General features: G+C 40.2%; 1 protein-coding gene across 2 annotated transcripts in view; it reads left to right on the forward strand.

The window, feature by feature from the left end:
- LOC5577573 overlaps nucleotides 1–22,883 on the forward strand; it is a 1,170,395-nt gene that overhangs the window by 202,139 nt on the left and 945,373 nt on the right. For both annotated transcript variants that reach the window (XM_021841556.1, XM_021841555.1), the window contains exon 2: nucleotides 19,351–20,145. In XM_021841556.1, coding sequence (XP_021697248.1) covers nucleotides 19,984–20,145 — 162 coding nt within the window. In that variant the 5' untranslated portion in view covers nucleotides 19,351–19,983. The remainder of the gene's footprint in view (nucleotides 1–19,350; nucleotides 20,146–22,883) is intronic.

Genomic DNA, 22,883 nt, shown 5'->3' on the forward strand with positions numbered 1-22,883 from the left:
GCCACATTTTGATATCCGGCATCGTAGTTAGATGACCCTCTGTAAATACATGTTCTTCTACCTTAGATTTGAAATCATGAGTCATCACCTTGTCTATCATCTTCAGAACTTTTCCTGTTTCCGTGTTCCTAGAATCTAAGTCTCAATTTTGTAAACGCCAACCTTGTTGAGTGTGTTAATCGGATCCTTGATAAAGCCTAACGAAGTTTTGACTCATAACTTTTGAGTTGATTCACTCTGCTGCAAAAGACCAAATTTCCTGAGCTTTAGATGAAGCTGATTGGCGATGTCCATCACATATGTATTTCAAGCATGCTGTCTTTCCCTCTTGTCGATAATTACCTTTATCATCCTTTTCTTATATCTGTTGATCCTCAGTGTCGAAAATGTATTTTGTTTCTAAGTTTTTTCGTTTTCATTGAGGACTATAGTCTGCATCATGTGAAATATGTGGTGAAAAGCTGCCATCTTGTGCTGCAAAACTCAAAGTGTTTGTAGGCTTCCTATAGGTTTTAGAGTTGAATAAATTCCCTGAAGACAAATAAATAGATCTGAAAATGATAGTTTTCCATCTTTTTCCTCCTTGTGGGTTAATTTGATATCGACATGTTCTTCTTATTCTTTGTAGCGTTACGTCCCAACCGGGATCAGAGAATGTCTGAAAACTCTGTGCTGTTAAAATGACAAGCGTGCTACTCCGAGATATGATGTGTGTCTCCCATACTAGTTGCGAGTAACTCAAAGCAAGGGGCAGGAGACAACTAGTTTTTTTTGCGAAACAAAACAAGCAAATTCACTACTCTTTCAATCTTTCCGAGTCAGCTGGAAAATGGACGCTTGGAAAATTTCAGCTAGATATATTTTGAAATCGGACAAGCTTAACAAATGCTCTGCAAAAACTGACCTGTTTGCGGATTCTGATGTATTTAGTAAAGTCAGAAACATATTAGCACTATTTATTTAATTATGTTCTGTTTATCGTGTTTAAAAGTTTTGACAGTCACATATTAGTTATATGAATTCAAATAGATTTTTTGGCGTGTGTACGAAGCGCATAGAGCGAGAATGAGACAATCGATTCCGCACAGTCTATTGCACAGTACGAGTCAGCACTGCCGGCGTGCAATGCAGAAACAATACTTAAGCACGTCTCTTTTGAATTCAAGATGCTTTCTAGCAGCAGAGGAGAATTTGAGGTACACCCTATTCCTGACTGGGACAGAGTCTGTTTCTCAGCCTAATGATGATGATCATACTTATTTTGTCGGCTTTGATGTAGATCACTGTAGTGAACTGGTTTTGCCTCAAGTTCTGAAAGAATCCTCGTCTCATCATGATGTTTTTTTTCTTTATTAGAGTGATTTTGAACTCGTTTGGCCAGTTCATCACTGTCAAAAAAATCTTCATCATCATCATCAATCTCATTATGATCTGCATCTAAACTTTCCTGCCTTTAAGGCCTCTGCTGCGATGTACCGTGCACCCCCGCTAATTTGAACGGTAGCTCATGCAAAACAAAGGGGTTCATTTTTAATGTGTACATCTAGTCACCATAGAACCGTAATTCTGGCTACCTCTTTCACTGTTTTGTTTTGATTCTGCAATCCGTTTTACAGCGTTCCATTTCACTTTACTCCCCGAGTAACACACATGTTATATTTGAGGCAGAATAACTCTTATATAACCACATCTGTTCATATAAGAGTTATTCTGCCTCAATTATAACATCTGTGCTACTAGGGTCCATTCCATCTATTAAATTGAAAAGTGTTCAGATTAAATGTGGTCAAACGATTCTGTGCGATTTTATGATTTTCTCTAGAAATTTCATTTGAATGTAATATAGATATTGCTTGAAGTTTGCTCAACTATTAATAAGAATATTTCTTTCAGGAGTACATTGAACGTTTCCTTAACAGACTTCCCAAGGAATTCCTCCAGAATTTTCTTTCGAGGTACTTACTTCGAAAAACTTAATACTTCATAAACATTTTTGAAAATGTCCATGCAAAAAGCATTATGGATGGGGGAGGTGGTCAAAAATTACCAATTCTAGCGTTTTAGCGTTACGCAATAAATGAGTGCTGCCAAAATGGAAAATAATCCTTCCTGGATTCCTTAGAGATTTTGTGGAATAGTCCCTGGAAGATTTTAAAGAGCAATTCCTGGGATAATCAGATGGGTAATCCGTGAAAGGTTGATTTTGTCGGCTGAAAGTATTTCTGAGAGATTTTCGAGGATTTCTTGTTTGATTTATCGAAGTATTTTTTTTTAAATCACGCCAATCATGGAATAAACCTTTGTTATTTTCCTGAAAAGATTTCTTAGGAATGTTTTTAGGGTATCTCAGTGTAATATCTGGAAAAGTCTTAACAAGAATTTGCTAGACAATTGCTAGAATTTACTAGACAATTGCTAGAGGAATCTCTATAACAATTCTTGGGGAGATCCCTAGAGAAATTTTTGAACGTAAGCCAAACCTCTTTTTACGCTCACTTTTTTTACGCTCCCTCTTTTTGTGCCCCCTCCATTTACGCTCCCAAAATTCCAACTTACGCTTCTGCCTGATAATGACCCAGGAGAACCATTGTAGTAATGCGAACTTCTGCAACGGGACCGATGAGGAGATGCTCTGATGCTATTTTGGAATCCAAGATGGCGACTTCCGGTTTGCGAAAATCACTTGAAACCAATGCAATATGGGTATTTTTGAAACGGGACCACTGAGTAGATGACGGAATAGTTTGTTGACGAAATCGGAACGTGATAAAAACGGAGCGTGACAAAATCGGAACGTGACAAAAATGGAACACACCTGTATAAAAAATAACACTTCGTCAGCAGTTTGTTTAATTTTGTTATTTTTTACGATATATTGCCGATATCCGATTTTATAACGCTTTATTATTATAGCAATTTTGACAAGAACCTCAAATGCTAACATTTTATTTAATACAATATTTGTTAACATTATTTCAAATTAATTGATTTAGCCTGTTATGATTGTGACAGAATTGTTGGAATTATATAACACTTGTTGTTATCGAAAATTTTTGAAAATAATATCTCTGATTGTTATAAGTTTAATATTTCATCCTAATCGAATACTGTTTGAAACCTGTTTCAGTCCTCGACCAAGCAAACAAGCTGCACACGAAGGCACAAAGTCCGTTCCCCGTTTATCCTTCTTCGCTGTGATGGTGGACGGATCTGAGAGAGAATTTGCGCTTCTAGGCTCCTGTGGCCGTTATCTGGCTCATCCAACCTTCTCCTTCCGGGCAGGTGCTAGCTGTGGGAAAATGGCAAAACGGCGTCCCTTTGAATGGCATATCTTTCGAGACGATGACTCTCGCATCTAAACTCGTTCTTGTGCCACGTCGTTGTGGGAAAAGGTCTTTGCATTTGGTGGTCGGATCGGATAGGTAGGAAAAAGTATTGCGCCATTGACGTCGTTAGCTTTCGATAATGCTCTACCAATCGATTGGAAACATTTTTTTTTGCCGCCGCCTCCATTGGTGTACAGAGATACGGGGGATATGATGCAGCGTAATTGAATCGTCCGAGGATTAAACGGGAGAATGGATTATGGCAGGGATTCGTTAGTGGGAATTTGACCTGGGCTCAGGATGAAGATGTAAAAAGATATTCAATCGTTTGATGCAAAAGAACAACAGTGTTATAGTTTGTTGTAGAACGTATATGAATTGGAAAAGAAGTTGAGGAAAGGTGAGATGGAAAAGGAATTGAAATGTTAACGAAATGAATACTAAAGAGAAGCGAAATGAAAGCAAAATTGAAGTCATATAAAAGCGAATTGAAAGTGACAATTAAGGGAAATGGCACCAAAATAGAATCGAAGTTGAAGCGAAATAGAAGTAAAACAGAAGTGATATAAAAGTGAAAATAAACAAAATGCAAACGATAAGAATTGAAATTTGATTGAAATGAAAGCGACATGGATGCGAAATAAAAACGGCATTGGAAGCAAAAAGGAAACGAATTGAAGAAAAATGGTAGCGAATTGAAGCGAAATAAAAGCGAAATGGAAATGAAAAGGAGGTAAAATACAAGCGGCTTAGAAGCGAAATGAAAACAAAATGGAAGCAAAATGGAAGCGAAATGAGAACAAAATGGAAATGGAAGCGAAATGGAAATGAAAACGAAAAGTAAGTGAAATGGAAATGGAATGTAAGCTAAATGCACGCAAAATAGAAGCGAAATGAAAATGGAAATGGAATGGAAATGGAATGGAAATGGAATGGAAATGGAATGGAAATGGAATGGAAATGGAATGGAAATGGAATGGAAATGGAATGGAAATGGAATGGAAATGGAATGGAAATGGAATGGAAATGGAATGGAAATGGAATGGAAATGGAATGGAAATGGAATGGAAATGGAATGGAAATGGAATGGAAATGGAATGGAAATGGAATGGAAATGGAATGGAAATGGAATGGAAATGGAATGGAAATGGAATGGAAATGGAATGGAAATGGAATGGAAATGGAATGGAAATGGAATGGAAATGGAATGGAAATGGAATGGAAATGGAATGGAAATGGAATGGAAATGGAATGGAAATGGAATGGAAATGGAATGGAAATGGAATGGAAATGGAATGGAAATGGAATGGAAATGGAATGGAAATGGAATGGAAATGGAATGGAAATGGAATGGAAATGGAATGGAAATGGAATGGAAATGGAATGGAAATGGAATGGAAATGGAATGGAAATGGAATGGAAATGGAATGGAAATGGAATGGAAATGGAATGGAAATGGAATGGAAATGGAATGGAAATGGAATGGAAATGGAATGGAAATGGAATGGAAATGGAATGGAAATGGAATGGAAATGGAATGGAAATGGAATGGAAATGGAATGGAAATGGAATGGAAATGGAATGGAAATGGAATGGAAATGGAATGGAAATGGAATGGAAATGGAATGGAAATGGAATGGAAATGGAATGGAAATGGAATGGAAATGGAATGGAAATGGAATGGAAATGGAATGGAAATGGAATGGAAATGGAATGGAAATGGAATGGAAATGGAATGGAAATGAAGTGACGAATCAAATAGCGAATCGAATGGCGAATCAAATGGCAAAGCAAATGATGAATCAAAGGGCGAATGAAATTGAGAATCAAATGGCGAATCGAATGGCGAATCGAATGGCGAATCGAATGGCGAATCAAATGGCGAATCAAATGGCGAATCAAATGGCGAATCGAATGGCAAATCAAATGGCAAATCAAATGGCAAATCAAATGACGAATCAAATGGCGAATCAAATTGCGATTCGAATGGCGAAACAATTGGCGAATCAAATGGCGAATGAAATTGCGAATCAAATGGCGAATCAATTGGCGAATCAAATGGCGAATCGGAAGGCGAATCAAATGGCAAATCAAATGATGAATCAAAGGGCGAATGAAATTGCGATTCGAATGGCGAATGAAATTGGGGATCAAATGGCGAATCGAATGGCGAATCAAATGGCGAATCAAATGGCGAATCGAATGGCGAATCGAATGGCGAATCAAATGGCGAATCGAATGGTGAATCAAATGGCGAATAAAATGGCGAATAAAATTACGAATAAAATGGCGAATAAAATGGCGAATCAAATGGCGAATCGAATGGCGAAACAATTGGCGAATCAAATGGCGAATGAAATTTCGAATCAAATGGCGAATCAAATTGAAAGGTGAAACAATTGGCTAATCAAAAGGCAAATCCGAAGGCGAATTAAATGGCGAAACAAATGGCGAATTGAATGGCGAATCGAATGGCGAATTGAATTGCAAAGGCAAGGCAAAGGCAAAGGCAAAGGCAAAGGCAAAGGCAAAGGCAAAGGCAAAGGCAAAGGCAAAGGCAAAGGCAAGGCAAAGGCAAAGGCAAAGGCAAAGGCAAAGGCAAAGGCAAAGGCAAAGGCAAAGGCAAAGGCAAAGGCAAAGGCAAAGGCAAAGGCAAAGGCAAAGGCAAAGGCAAAGGCAAAGGCAAAGGCAAAGGCAAAGGCAAAGGCAAAGGCAAAGGCAAAGGCAAAGGCAAAGGCAAAGGCAAAGGCAAAGGCAAAGGCAAAGGCAAAGGCAAAGGCAAAGGCAAAGGCAAAGGCAAAGGCAAAGGCAAAGGCAAAGGCAAAGGCAAAGGCAAAGGCAAAGGCAAAGGCAAAGGCAAAGGCAAAGGCAAAGGCAAAGGCAAAGGCAAAGGCAAAGGCAAAGGCAAAGGCAAAGGCAAAGGCAAAGGCAAAGGCAAAGGCAAAGGCAAAGGCAAAGGCAAAGGCAAAGGCAAAGGCAAAGGCAAAGGCAAAGGCAAAGGCAAAGGCAAAGGCAAAGGCAAAGGCAAAGGCAAAGGCAAAGGCAAAGGCAAAGGCAAAGGCAAAGGCAAAGGCAAAGGCAAAGGCAAAGGCAAAGGCAAAGGCAAAGGCAAAGGCAAAGGCAAAGGCAAGGCAAAGGCAAAGGCAAAGGCAAAGGCAAAGGCAAAGGCAAAGGCAAAGGCAAAGGCAAAGGCAAAGGCAAAGGCAAAGGCAAAGGCAAAGGCAAAGGCAAAGGCAAAGGCAAAGGCAAAGGCAAAGGCAAAGGCAAAGGCAAAGGCAAAGGCAAAGGCAAAGGCAAGGCAAAGGCAAAGGCAAGGCAAAGGCAAAGGCAAAGGCAAAGGCAAAGGCAAAGGCAAAGGCAAAGGCAAAGGCAAAGGCAAAGGCAAGGCAAATGCAAAGGCAAAGGCAAAGGCAAAGGCAAAGGCAAAGGCAATGGCCTAGGAAAAGGAAAAGGAAGAGGGAAAGGAAAAGAAAGAGATATTGGATAGAATTGAGAAACGAATCGGAATAAAAAAAAAACATTTTCAGTATAGAAACCTTTGAAGGAAAATTGAATGGAAAACCAAATGAACAAACAAATCTATATAAATAAAAATGGAATGGTGTTTGTATGTCACGAAATGGCTTATGAATGGGTGAACGGCTCGGGATGATTCTTTATCCGCTTTGTTCGTCAAGGGTTCCGACGTGTTTGTCTGTATAAAAATCCCATGATATTCACCAGAAAAATTGGAAAAAACGAGAGTGAACAGAACTGTCATTTTTTATGGGACGATTCATAGCATTTTTCAACGGCCTACTTAATGGCAAGACGAAGTTTGCCGGGACCACTAGTGAAAAATAAAATGGAAAACCAAAAGGAAAATCGAAAATTATTAGGAAAACATGATGAAGAATACAGTATGCAATCCAACGGAAAATCGAATGGAAAGTTGGATGTGAAATCAAATGTAAATGAATAGGAAAATCTACAAGAAAATTGTATAGAACATCTTATAGAAATGGAATGTCAAAATGAAAATCTAATGAAAAATCGGATGGAAATATTAATGGAAAATTGAATAAATAAGCAAATCGTAAAACGAATGCAAAATCAAACGGAAAATCGAATTGAAAATTGAATGGAAAACCGAATTGAGTTGGCAAAATGGTGTAGAACATGTTTTAAAAAGTCCTAACATCCCGTTAATCGAGTAAAATTTCAACATGCTTTCACCATTGAAATCAACTACCGTAAAACTTTTCCAATGCCGCATCACCATCATCCCAGTTCACTTCAGTCAAAATCACGTTGATATCAGATAGCTTTTGTTTCCCACACAGGTTTCCCGGTTGAAATGAGAACAAAACCACCAGACTCCGGCCGCCGAGAGTACCATCACAATATAAGGAACTATCGAACTCGAAACTTCCACCTGCTGTCGGTTGATGATGGAATGACGGTTACAATCCCGAGCTGGATTGTGCATGGCTCCGGCCCAGTCAGTCAGTGGGGCTAAGATAAAAGGGGAAAAATATTATCATGCACTGGGAAAAGAATCATTTTCACTAAGCAGCCAATAAACAAGAAATAGTTTTTATATAACCACTTAAAAATTCGAAAATATAAAGGCAAGCATAGAATGAAAGAATTGAAAATCAGTAATTGGGAATTAATTTTTTGTCAAGATAAAACTGATTTCCATAGACATTTTTGTTCACATGAAATCGTCGGAATCCTTGATAAACGAATCATAGAAAGCTTAATTCAAATCTGTTGACTTGTACTCAGGCCAACTCGTGACATATAATCACCATTCCATTTTGATTTGCATAGATTTACAATTTTTCATTTAATTATCGATTGTTATGTGCTTATTTTTATCAATTTAGCGGTAAAGTGTATTATAACATGCATAATTGGCTACATTTCGACTAAACACAGAGTGTTCCCCTTCTTTAAATGCTTGTTCATTTGGTTGACAACACAAAAGGGGATTCTCCTGTACAGCTATGCTCATATGTGAGTGGCAGGCAGCAAATCCTTTTCTATTATTCATATGGGGAAAGTTGCTTGCATGGAGAGATAGAGTTCGTAACCAATATCGAGCTACTAAGCGAGTGCGCTTTCGAAGGCTCGTGTCGGTAAATGACAAAGCTCTGATACCCCCCCCCCCCCCCCCCCCCCTTACGTTATAAGAGAGGGTACATGATGGGAGGATTTCTAAAAGCATTATCGCTGTGATAGCCAACAATCACACATATAACCCACGGTATGCTAAATCTGGAGCTCAGAACGGTTAGTGCGGTGGGGGATGAATATGCTTTGTTGTGTGAACAGAGCTTCGCCATATAATGTTGAAAGTAGCTTTCAATGGCAACGATGGATGACTTTGGTGGGATGCTAGCTACTGGATTCACAGGAAGTTATATGTGTTGGCTATCTATATGATGGTTCGGTGGAGCTATGCGGATAATTCTAATGCTGGGAAGCGGCACAACTTTGGTGAAGATTGGTTTTGCTGTTTGAGTTTATGGCTAGTAGGCTGGAGGCAAATTATAATCTCATTGTTGGGAAAATTGAAACGAAATTTGTTTGCTGTCTTATTTTGATGTAGACTTTGGTCTGGTTTTCTTCAATTTTTAATTTTCCTTTATATTGAAGCTCAACAATATTTATCAATTGTTAATTTCTTCAAGAATCTATAAAACTCTTTTTAAATTTTTTTCTTTGAAAACATCGTTGTAACAAACTTTGAAAAGTTTTTTCATAAGACATGCCCCGTTTTAAGCCCATTAGTGTACCTTAAGTGATTCTGGAGCTCTTTAACCCTAATAGCACTTTTCTTCAGAATAAAAAAGTCACAATCTTTTTACTTTAATATTTCTGGGGGTTCTTTCTGCCATTTAAGCTTTGTATCGTATTGAATTTAAATCCCAACTTGGGTCACCCTAATCGAAAAAAGTTCTACAAATAGGTTCTCAATTTGCGACACGCCTTACGCTGTAGACATTTTTCCGGTCTACCGCATTTTTTCCTACTTCACGGCGGAATGTTGTGACAGGACGTTGCGTTGCCATTATAGATGTTTTTCTTGTCAGGGATGAGGTTTTCACGTGCTGTATAATGGTTTCAGGGACTGGATTCCAAAGAATTTGACAACGGTGCTGCAGTCTCCTGAGGAGCAAATATTTCGCAGAATTTGGTTTATTTCATCCGGAACGAGCAATTTGACATCTATTTGGATGTGGTTTCGTACATGATTTCTTCTCAAACATTGACGCAATGCTTAACTAACAGATTTTACCGTTGTGTATCTTTACTGCTTACATAACTCGCACTAAACTACAAATATTATGATTGTGCGATTTTTTCCAGAATGTTTTATCCTTGTTTCACCGAAAAATTAAGCAGTTCAAAATTTTGCCAGAACCATCTTCTGTGAAAGGGTGGTAAACCAATATTGTCGCAGGTCGCAGGTAATATCAAATTGTTTTTCAACGGATAACCATTCTAATTGTTTTAAATCATATGGAAAAACCCCTACCATCACAGGCAAATCCTATTCCGTCTCTTCAGTAACGAATAATCCCAATAAAACCATCAGATAATGCACCTACTCCAAGTAAAATGTCTCCCTCTGATTTTGAATTTTGAAATGAACAATTCACTAAAATGCTTGATGCAATGTATAAACTCACCACTATGGCTGGAGCAGTCCAAGCTAGTTCAAAATTTAGTAATGAGATTATTATTGGATAACGTCTCTCCAATGAATCCAAATCATTTTTCAAATATATTGAATTGGAATGCTGAAACTTATTTGAAACCTGGATCCAAACTTGATAAAAAAAAAACTTAACATTTATGTTAATCGTAAAGATCGGGCATATGGGGGAGTAGCAATCATCATTCATAGGCGTATAAAAAATCAACTGTTTCGTCTTTTGAAACTAAAGCTTCTGAAACTTTAGGTGTTTCTGTTGAAACACAACTTGGTAAATATACTTTCATAGCTGCCTATTTGCCTTTTCAATGCTCTGGACAGCAAGTTAATTTGCTCAAAACTGACTTGCGAAAATTGACTCGCAATAGGTCAAATTTTTTTTGTCATTGATGACTTTAATGCCAAACATCGGCCATGGAATAATTCTCAAAGTAATTCCAACGGCAGAATTTTATTTGATGAGTGCTCTTCAGGATATTTCTCAATTCAATACCCTGATAGCCCTACATGTTTCTCCTCTTCTAGAAATCCTTCTACGATTGATTTGGTCTTAACTGACCTTAGTCATCTTTGTAGCATACTGGTTACTGATTTTGATTCTGATCATGTCCCTGTTGCATTCCTAATATCCCATGAAGCGATTTTCAATCCTATCAGCTCCACTCTCAATTATTTTTAAGCCGACTGGAATACATATATCGATAGTAATCTCGATGTCTACATTTCTTTACAAACAAAATTTGATAACAATGCTCTTGAAACTTAAAAAATTCCTTTGTTGAAGCCAGGGGCATTGCAATTCCAAAATGTGAAGTAAAATTCGAATCCGTGATTGTAGACGATGATCTTAAACTCTTGATCTGTATTTAAAATGTGAGAGGAAGGCAATTTTAACGCACTCGCGATCCTTCTATAAAAAATGATATGGTAGGATCTGCAAAATAAAAAAAATTGAAATTGGTTTTCTCAATTAGGAAACCAAAATTTTTAAAATAGAATTTCTCAATTGGACCCTGGTTCTCAGCCCTTTAGGAAATTATCTAAAATTTTGAAAAAAAAACCTCAGAAGCCAATTCCAGCCTTGGAAGAGGAAACACATTATAACTAATCAATTGCAAAAAAAAAAAAATCTCGAAAATTTGCTATGCATTTCAAACGTGCACAGTTTTAATTCAGGACTCACTAGTTCAATTGAAAATCAAGTTACTCAGGACTTCGAAAGCATTCTCAATCAAGAAAACGTTTTCGAAAATGCCCGGAAGACTGATTTGGAAGAAATGAGAACTTAAATTAAAAAAAAAATCAAAATATGGAAGTGGCATATTTTCTAGCCAAGTGGAAAAATGCTACCAATTTTAAAGCCACACAAAAATCCTGCAGATGCTTCCAGCTATCGTCCAATAAGCTTGATTTCAGTAAACTTTTTGAACAGAATGATGGTCCACATCAAGGAAATTCTTTTTTGCCAATGAACAGTTCGGATTTCGACATTGACTTTCGACCTCTCATCAACTTTCACGTGTAACAAATTTGATTCGTTCCAACAAATCTGAAGGTTATTCTACTGGTCTTGCCCTTCTAGACATAGAAAAGCATTCCATAGGCTTGATAGTAAAATTAAAAATATCTCCAACTCCAAGTCCTAAAAACTTCCTGTAAGAGCTGGTTTCCTTAAATTTTATTATTATTATCTTTATTATCTTTATTATCGAGACTTTCAGCTTGTGGCTGGGTCGTCTCCATCATTGTGTTTTCTTAAATTTTAACACTGGACTGGAAATTGAAGAAACAAGCCTAAAAGAGACCAAACAGGACAAGCCAATACGAAACCTAATAGGAACCTGCAGAAAGGAGTTTTATTCTTCATATCATCAGAGCAGACATTTCTCTGCGATCCAATACCTTTTCTTGAGTATTTTTTGCTACCAGCATTACTGTTAATGTTTTTTCAATATTTCCCTAGGAATTTGTTCAGAAATTTATTTCTCAAATGTTCAGATATTCATCCGGGAATTTTGGAAGGAGTTCATTTAGAGATTTTTTCCTAGGAATTTCTCCAAGAGTTTTGTTTTAGATACCTCAAGAATTAGGCACGGTAAATGGCTGGGCATGGCGTACCATTGGTACCTCGCGTACCTACAGGAATAAAATAGACCCCATTGTGTGGTCCTTAGCCTCTTGCCCAGCAACTCCTATCCCTACCTCCTCGTGGTACTGGCCGGGGTACGAGTAACCTTGGGGAAGATCGGGTAACCAACCCCCGGTGGGAACTTTGGTCGTATGCTGACAGGGAAGGGGGGGTTCGCTTCTGCAAACCTTGAGCGTCTGTACTCCATGTTAGGAGCGGCTTACAACAGCGTCTGTTCCCCATGTCAGGGGCGGCTGATCATCGTCCGAGTGCCAGAGAAGGAATCTAAGCTAAACTGCGCACTATGGCCCTCCGAACATATAGGGGGAATGGTCCTCCGGAAATCTAGGGGGTTGGTGTCAGGCCCTGCAAGCCAGCCGTAAAAAAATCAAGCAACGAATAATCAACGAGAGAATACGAACCGGGACAATCGTCGAAGACCACAGCGACGTAAAGGGACTAGCGATTGGAAGCTCGGTACGTGGAACTGTAAGTCTCTCAACTTCATCGGAAGCACACGCACACTCGCCGACGTGCTGAAGGACCGTGGATTCGGCATCGTAGCGTTGCAGGAAGTGTGTTGGAAGGGATCAATGGTGCGAACGTTTAGAGGTAACCATACCATCTACCAGAGCTGCGGCAATACACATGAGCTGGGAACAGCTTTTATAGTGATATGCAGAGGCGCGTGATCGGGTGGTGGCCGATCAATGAGAGAATGTGCAAGTTGAGGATCAAAGGCCGGTTCTTCAACTTCAGCATAATAAACGTGCACAGCCCTCACTCCGGAAGCACTGATGATGATAAAGACGCTTTTTACGCGCAGCTTGAACGCGAGTATGACAGTTGCCCAAGCCACGACGTCAAAATCAACATAGGAGATCTAAACGCTCAGGTTGGCCAGGAGGAGGAATTCAGACCGACGATTGGAAAGTTCAGCGCCCACCGGCTGACGAACGAAAACGGCCTACGACTAATTGATTTTGCCGCCTCCAAGAATATGGCCATTCGTAGCACCTACTTCCAGCACAGCCTTCCGTACCGATACACCTGGAGATCACCACAGCAGACAGAATCGCAAATCGACCACGTTCTGATTGATGGTCGGCACTTCTCCGACATTATCGACGTCAGGACCTATCGTGGCGCTAACATCGACTCCGACCACTATCTGGTGATGGTCAAACTGCGCCCAAAACTCTCCGTAGTTAACAACGTACGGTACCGACGGCCGCCCCGGTATGACCTAGAGCGGCTCAAGCAACCGAATGTCGCAGCGGCATACGCGCAGCAACTCGAAGCTGCATTACCGGAAGAGGGTGAGCTGGACGAAGCCCCTCTTGAGGACTGCTGGAGAACAGTAAAAGCAGCCATCAACGATGCAGCTGAGAGCAACGTCGGGTACGTGGGACGGAGTCGAAGGAACGATTGGTTCGATGAGGAGTGCCAGGAGGTTTTGAAGGAGAAGAATGCAGCGCAGGCGGTCATGCTGCAGCAAGGGACCCGGCAGAACGTGGAACGCTATAAACGGAAACGGCAACAGCAGACCCGCCTCTTTCGGGAGAAAAAACGCCGCCTGGATGAGACGGAGTGCGAGGAGATGGAACAGCTGTGCCGGTCTCAGGAAACGCGTAGGTTTTATCAGAAGCTCAACGCATCCCGCAACGGCTTCGTGCCGCGAGCCGAGATGTGCAGGGATAAGGATGGGAGCATTCTGACGGACGAGCGTGAGGTGATCGAAAGGTGGAAGCAGCACTTCGACGAGCACCTGAATGGTGCTGAGAGCACAGGCAATGAAGGACGCGACAACGGAGGAAATGCCTTCGTCAGTACTGCGGAAGATGGAAACCAACCAGCCCCCACTTTGAGGGAGGTTAAGGATGCCATTCACCAGCTCAAGAACAATAAAGCTGCTGGTAAGGATGGTATCGGAGCTGAACTCATAAATATGGGTCCGGAAAGGCTGGCCATTTGTCTGCACCGGCTGATAGGCACAATCTGGGAAACAGAACAGCTACCGGATGAGTGGAAGGAAGGGGTAATCTGCCCCATCTACAAGAAAGGCGACAAGTTAGATTGTGAGAACTTTCGAGCGATCACCATTCTAAATGCGGCCTACAAAGTATTATCCCAGATCATCTTCCGTCGCCTGTCACCCGTAGTAAACGAGTTCGTGGGAAGTTATCCAGCCGGCTTCGTTGACGGCCAATCGACAACGGACCAGATCTTTACTGTACGGCAAATCCTCCAAAAATGTCGTGAATACCTTTTCATCGATTTCAAGGCAGTATACGACAGTATCGACCGCGTAGAGCTATGGAAAATCATGGACGAGAACAGCTTTCCCGGGAAGCTCACGAGACTGATAAGAGCGACGATGGAAGGTGTGCAAAATTGTGTGAAGGTTTCAGGCGCTGGAAGGTGTTGTTTGCTTCGCGGATGATATGGACATCGTCGGCCGAACATTTGAAAAGGTGGCAGACCTGTACACCCGCCTGGAACGCGAGGCAGCAAAAGTTGGACTGGTGGTGAATGCGGCCAAGACAAAGTACATGCTAGCTGGTGGGACCGAGCGCGACAGGGCTCGCCTAGGTAGCAGTGTTACGATAGACGGGGATACGTTCGAGGTGGTCGACGAGTTTGTCTACCTTGGATCCTTGCTGACGGCTGACAATAACGTTAGCCGTGAAATACGGAGGCCTACTATGGCCTCCAGAAGAAGCTGCGGTCAAAAAAGATTCACGCCCGCACCAAATGTACCATGTACAAAACGCTCATAAGGCCGGTAGTCCTCTACGGGCATGAACGTGGACGATGGTCGAAGAGGACCTGCAAGCACTTGGAGTCTTCGAACGTCGGGTGCTTAGGACGATCTTCGGCGGTGTGCAGGAAAACGGTGTGTGGCGGCGAAGGATGAACCACGAGCTCGCCCAACTCTACGGCGAACCCAGTATCCAGAAGGTGGCCAAAGCTGGAAGGATACGATGGGCAGGGCATGTTGCAAGAATGCCGGACAGCAACACTGCAAAGATGGTATTCGCTTCGGATCCGGTTGGTACAAGAAGACGTGGAGCGCAGCGAGCTAGGTGCGTATCGATTTGGCGAGCGTGGGGCAGAACCGAGGATGGAGAGATGCGGCCACGAACCGAGTATTGTGGCGTGAAATTGTTGATTCAGTGTTATCTGTGTAGATGTTAACTAAATAAATGAAATGAAATCTCTGAAGGAACTGCAGATGGAATCGCTGGAGAAACTTCTAATGGAATTGCTAGAGGTATTCCTGATGGAATCCCTGGAGAAGTTCTAGTTGCTATCGCTGAAGGAACTCCTTATGGAATTCCTGGAGGAATTTCTTATGATATCCCTAGAAGGAGTCTTGATGAAATTCCTCAAGGAATTCCTGATATGATCTCTGGAGGAAATCCTTATTGAATCTTTGGAGGCAATTTATGTGGAATTTCTGAAAGAACTCTGGAGGAACTCCTGATACAATCCCAAGAAGAACTCTAATGGAAGCCCGACTAGAGGCTTGTAACAAAAATATAATAAATTTTTATCAGAATATGATATGCATATCATATTATGATATAATTTTGTTAGGCTCCGTTATCCATAGAACATAATAAAACAGAAAAATAACATAATGTGTTTTATTTCCCTTTAAGATATTTTTTTGTTCATTTTTAACAACTTTATAACAAAATAAATAGATAGTTATGCATTTCAATAATATACAATATTATCGTATATCGAACAGTATTATAATTTTGATACTTTATATCAAACATTATAACTTGGTTTGATATGTTTTCGATAGATTTAAAACACATTTTGTTATGTTTATGTTACTATTCACACACTTTTTGTTATAATTTTAGTTATTTTAACAACATCCTGCATCAAGTTTGTAACAGCTTATGTTCAGAAAAAACTTATAACATATTAATATATGCTGATATAATTTTGTTGTGTACCCTTAGTCGGGAGCCCTTAAGGTATTCCAGATAGTATTCCTATAGGAACTCCTGATGGAATCCTTGGAAGAACTTCTATCTATATATATTCTTGAAGGAATTCCTAATCATTGAAGGGACTCCTGATAGAATCCTTTTAGGAACTCCTGATAAAATCCCTGGGAGAATTCCTGATAAGTTTCCGGATAGAACTTCTGATAGAATCCCTAGAGGAACTCCTGATAATATTTCTAGAAGAAACATTGATGGGATTCCTCGAGGAACATCTGATTTAATCTCTTGAAGAATTCCAGGTGAAATTTCAGAAGGAACTCTTGATGGAATCCCTGGTGGAACACCTGATGAAATCTCCAGAAGCCCTAAAGGTACTCCCGAAAGAATCCCTACAGGAGCTCCTGATGAAATCCCTGGGGAAACTCCTGAAGGAATCCTTCGAAGAATTTGTAAAGTTATTCTTGAAGAAACTCTGGATGGAATCATTGGAGGAATTTCTGTTGAAATCCCGGAAAGAACTCCTGATGGAATCCCTAGAGCAACGACGGACAGAGTCCATGAAGTAATTCCAGGTGGAATGTCTGAAATATCTCCTGATAGAATCCCAGGAGAAACTGATGATGATGATGAAATCCCTAGTTGAGTTCCAGGTGCAATCCCTGAAAGAACTCCTGATCGAATCTCTGGAGGAATTCCAGATGGAATCCCTGAAGAATTCCTGATGGAATCCCTAGACGAACATCTGATGAAACCCCCAGAAGAATTATTGATGAAATTCCTATAGGAATTTCCGATGGAATCCGGAGCGGAACTTCCGATGGAATCCCTACAGCTAGTCCTGATAGAAAACCCTGAAGGAACTGCTGAATAAAACCGTCGTGAAATTTATGATTGAATCTTAAGAAGTTCTCCTGATGGAATGCCTGGATGAAATCGTGTTTAATTCCCTAAAATAACTCCTGATTCTAGAGGCCTACCTTAGCCGAGTGATCAGAGTCCGTGGCTACAAAGAAAACCATGCTGAAGGTTTCTGGTTTAAAATTTCTGGTCGGTCCAGGATCTCTTCGTAATGGAAATTTCCTTGACTTCCCTGGGCATAGAGCATCATCGTACCTGCCACACGATATATGAATGCGAAAATGGCACTTTTAGCAAAGAAAGCTCTCAGTTAAAAACTGTGGAAATGCCCATTGAAAAGTTGAGAAGCAAGCTCTGTCCCAGTGAGGACGTAACGCCAAGAAGAAGAACTCCTGATTCTCAGAGGAATCACTGATGGAATCCCTGTAGGAACTCCTGATAGAATCTCATGAGGAATTCCAGGTGAACTTTCGGAAGGATTTTATAAATGATTTTTTACAGGAATTTCTTGTTAAATCCCTGGACAAAATGTTGATTAAATTTCTGGAAGAACACGTGGTGGAATCATGAAGAAGTTTTGGAAGAATTCCTAAAGATATTACAAGAGGATTACCTGGAGAAATTCCTGGTAAAATTCCTGATGGAATCCCTGTAGTACAAATCTAGGTACAATCCATGAATGGATTTTTTGAACCACAGGTGAAATTGCTGATGGATTCTATGAAGATATTTCTGGAGAAATTGGTTGAGGAATAATTAAAGAATCCTTGGTGAATTTGCTAAAGAAAACAGTTAGAGATAGTTGGATACGATAGTGAAATATATACAAACAACTCAAGAGCGTGCATTTGATAGATCACTATGGCACCGACGCTGCGTAAATTCATGCATTTTGACTTTCCACCCATCTGCATCGGAAGTTCATGGGACGTAGAAGCTTCAATTTGACATGATGACGTCGGTGTTCGTGCAACATCCCTACAGACCGTACGATCGGCTCGTCGAACATTTGGCTCCGCCCACCGGTGGTTTGAGCAAAATCAAATTCGTTTGATTTTGGCCGACCAACATGAGCATCAACCTGGGGGGCGGAGTCAATGTTGGTCAAACCGTCTGAGCGTCTGTGGGGTGCATTACACAGAAGTTTCACTCAGCCAGAGAGTCCTGCATTGGTTGCCTCATTCTGTGTAGTTTTAGCACATGGGCTGCGTTGAGCAGGCTTAGCGTGTATGTAGTGTTGCTATGATCGGGCTTCACAGGTAAAACACGTTGGCTCAGGAGTGCAAAATGAATGTAACATGAAACGATTTTCACATGCCTGGAATGAGTTAATTATCTTTAATGCGCCCGGACATAATGCCGGGTTTAAATATAACTAAATTCCAATTTGACAACTTTTGAAATTATTTTTATGTATCTTTGAAATTAACTTGCTTCGTGAAAGAGATGCAATAATCTCTAACCAAATCAGTAGAAAAATTCCGGGACATAATTATTACAGAATTTAGGGAAGGATTCACATATGAATCTCAGTGAGTGCTAGTCAGAATTGTGAGATTTATTTTATAAAATCCTGGACAGCGTTCTCTCACATTCCTTCTGGATTTTATGGAATCTTGGTTCTAATCTCACAGAACCCCGCTGCATCTTGTGAGAGAGCAACTACTGCATCTTGTGAGAGATTTTTTCATAATACTGAGAAGAATTCTCAGATAATCAGTGATGTGAAAACTTGTGGTGACTATTGAAATCCAGTGAAGTATCATAGTATCATAGAAAATTTTTTTCATGTGATTCACACCCGTCAGGTTTTTCATTTTTTTTTGTTTTAGTTGGATACAGTAGTGCTCTAAAATCATAAACCACCGACAAGACTTTTTCTGTTTCAAACGCATTGTCTCAATACTAATTGAAACTTGTAAACTCTGATCTCTATATCTCACAAATAACTGTATATCATGGTCTAATCTCTAATCACAGTGAATCTTGTGATTCAACAATTCTCCACATTAACAAACATTTCTTGCAGTAACCTTTGTGGAGATGCAGAGGTTAACACGGTCTCGAAATATCAAAGGTTACATACTTATATTCCTTTCCACAATCCCTGACTGCAAGCACTTGACCGGCGCCGTTATTGACCCTGTATGAAGAGAGGCACTGAATTATGGCAACTTAAGAATATTATGGCCAATCTTAGCTAAACTCCTGGACCCTGGACTTATCCAGAATCGAACCCGGTCTGGTCGGAACGTCTGGTCATTTCACATTAGATATACCTACCTACTATATTATAGAATATACAACAATGAATACAAATTTTAATCAACTTCGTTTTCTTCTTTTCTGCATTCCTCATTTCAGAACACGGTATCAAATCGGAAGAAGCATGTGCGATAGCATCTCCAACTATTGGAATGATGATATCTATGTAAATCTAGAAAAAAAAATCCATGTCTCCGTTGTCTGCCGTCTAGGTCTATGATTGTGTCTGACGATCCTAAAGAGGCAATACTGAAGCTAAAGTAAATTCCCATATGTGTTCGGGGTTGCAGACGAACGGAAATATGAAGCCTCCGAGCCGGATGCTGCGTATCGTTCATGTTCTCCAGTGATTGCCAATCGAGACGGGGTTTTTATGAGTTCGGGGAATGTGTGCTGGATGTTTGCGAATCTGAAAAGCTATGGAATGTGTCGCTGATCAATCCCATCTCGTCTGGGTGGAATCCTGGTTTAACTGTGCGCCAGTGAGTGTATTCCAACACATGGGCAAACAGAATTAGTGTTCCCGACGACGACGACGACGACAACGACCAAGACTTCGAAAGACGAAGAAAAGAAAATGGAATATGTGCTATTGAGTGACGGTGAAGAGGATGATCGTAGTGTCAGGTTGAATGTGAACCACGGGACTCGTATTGCAGTCCCATCGCATCCGAGGATGTTCATATCCTCCACTAAATTCTAGTGAGAGTAATTGAATGCACACACAAAAAAATGAATCTCCATAAATTGAGCAAACGACATTCCATACATTCGATGCAGCAACAGCCGGGTCGACAACCGCCGGATGAGCCTGGAGCGAAAGCAGTGGATGCTGGCGCTAGTACTTCCGCTTCCGGGGCAGCCTCCAAGCAGCGCAAGAAGGGGAAGTTTAGGGTGAGTATGGAAATGTTTACTCTAATATTTCCGGAAGGGGAGTCGGATTAGCGTTTGGGTGGTATGATTTATAACTACATTGCGGTTTTGTTTGGTTGAACGTTTTGACATTTATCTGCAATAAATATAGATGCACGTGTTGGATTGAACCGAAATCAGGAAAACAAAAGCGTTGAAAATAATACGTGCGATTATGGTATGGCCCTTGATATATTCAATCAGTGTTTAATTCAGGGGAATTATTATTTCCTGTCAGTAAATAAAATGCTCTTACAAAAATGCATGTACAAATTTTAATTTTGAATATACATATTGTTTTGTATATCTATATCGTTTTTATTGACAAACCATAGATTGATTTGTTTTCCATTTACTATAATTTTTTATTACTTGCGTTGTTCCGAACGTATTACACTTGGCACGTACGTTTTTCACAGATATGTATTTTTAACCGAAAGCCACTCAAAAAATTTTCCAATTAAAGAAGCATGTTGCCACAATCTTTTGGGAAAAAAATATGCTACGTTTGTTTGAAATGAATGGTTTTGGATAACATGCGTTCCTACTCTAATGTTCCCGCATGAATTTCACAAAATCCTTAGAGTAACTTACACAGTATACTAGTCAGGATTCTTGCAGAAGTAAGGTACCAAAACTTGGCCGAATTCTCACGAAATCTTCGAATTAGTTACAGATACTTGGTTTACATAGAGTTTCCGTACCAGCCATAACATTCCCAAAATGCTGAGTAGGGTTTTCCACATCATGTGGAACCATTGTGCTAAAAGTGTAACTCACATTATTCACATATTTTGAGTAGTGTTACTCGCAGCTCTTGATAGTCCATTACTTTACAAAAAGTTCTTCTTTTCCTTGACATGACATCCTCACTGGGACAGATCCTGCTTCTCAGGTCAGTGTTCTCATGAGCACTTCCCAAGTTATTAACTGAGAGCTTTTTTGCCAAACTGGCCATTTTTTCATTCCTTATATCTTGTGTGCCCAGGGAAATCAAGGAAATTTCCATTACGAAAAGATCCTGGACCGACCGGACATCGAACCCAGATACCTTCAGCATGGCTTTGCTTTGTAGCCGTGGACTCTAACCACTAGGCTAAGGAAGGCCTCTCATTTTTCCAAAAAGTTATTACTTACAAATCATCAATGAACAACATCATATATTTTGGTTGAATCTTTGCATCTTTTCTTTGAAAAACAAAACAACACTTGTAGCACGCGAAAATAGATGGTCTTACTCATTCAGCATTAATATTCCATTTGCTGAAAATAAATTGGGCAATAACCTTGTAGAATTCATTATTCAAATGAGAACGTTGAACATAAATAATCCCAATGAGCGAAAACATGCATTTTCTCCTTCATTATGCAATAACGGCTCCTCGCAGCTCGACGCGTTCAATTTTCCATCATCTCTCCATCTTCGTGCACCATTCCGAAGAACCGAAGCAAAGTTCTCCCCAAGACAGTAATTAATAATGCCGTCCCATCCGTCACTAACACATGAGGGTATGCGGTATGCTTGTTTTTATCATGTCGTGTTAATCGTGATTAACAGTATGGAATGAAGGTATGACTAAATATTTACTATGATATTCATGGGTAATTTCTTGGAAGCTTGAGAAAAAATTGAAATTATTCCAATTTCGTGAGAATCCTTAAGCCTATATTTTAGTTTATAGGCAAAAGTCCATATTCCGAAATCTGGACGAGCAGTTGATTACTGCGTAGGCAGAAAACACTACATAACGGTGTCTTCGGTAGACGATATTACAGGGTAAATCTCAAATCTCAAGTTCACCTTCTTAATAAAAAGGGATTCATTTGGCTTAGAGGAAAACGAAAAATCGGTAATAATTCCGTATTATATACTGCTTACATACTGCTTGGGGCCCAGATAGCCGTAGCGGTAAACGCGCAGCTCTTCAGCAAGACCAAGCTGAGGGTCGTGGGTTCGAATCCCACTGGTCGAGGATCTTTTCGGGTTGGAAATTTTCTCGACTTCCCAAGGCATAGAGTATGTTCGTAACTGCCACACGATATACACATGCAAAAATGGTCAATTGGCATAGAAAGCTCTCAGTTAATAACTGTGGAAGTGCTCATAAGAACATAAAGCTGAGAAGCAGGCTTTGTCCCAGTTGGGACGTAACGCCAGAAGTACATACTGCTTAAAAAAGTCAATGTTTGAAAACAGTTTTTAACAATGGTACGATAACCGCTTGAGAAGATATTTCATATTCTTCGTATCTGAATCTCAATTTTTTTTTGGTCAACCCACAATAAGTTGTTATTGATACAAAATCATAAGTGACATGTCGATGCCTTAAAAACTCTTTTTTTTTCAATACAAATCTATAAGAAATTGCAAAATTCACAGAGTTCATTAATTGTTCCTACAACATTCTGAAATTATTATTTAACCTGTTTGTTATTTTGGGGCCTTTCTTAGCCGAGTGGTTAGAGCCCGCGGTTATAAAGCAAAGCCATGCTGAAGGTGTCTGGATTCGATTCCCAGTCGGTCCAGAATCTTTTCGCAATGGAAATTTCCTTGTCTTCCCTGCGCATAGAGTATCATCGTATCTACCACACGATATACGAATGCGTAAATGGCAACTTTGGCAAAGTAAGCTCTCAGTTAAGTGCTCTTAGAAAACTACGCTGAGTAGTCGGCTCTGTCCCAGTGGGGACGTCGATGCCAAGAAAAAGATGTTTGTTAT

Source organism: Aedes aegypti, chromosome 2 (assembly GCF_002204515.2).
Source record: "Aedes aegypti strain LVP_AGWG chromosome 2, AaegL5.0 Primary Assembly, whole genome shotgun sequence".
NCBI classification, from domain to species: Eukaryota; Metazoa; Arthropoda; class Insecta; order Diptera; family Culicidae; genus Aedes; species Aedes aegypti.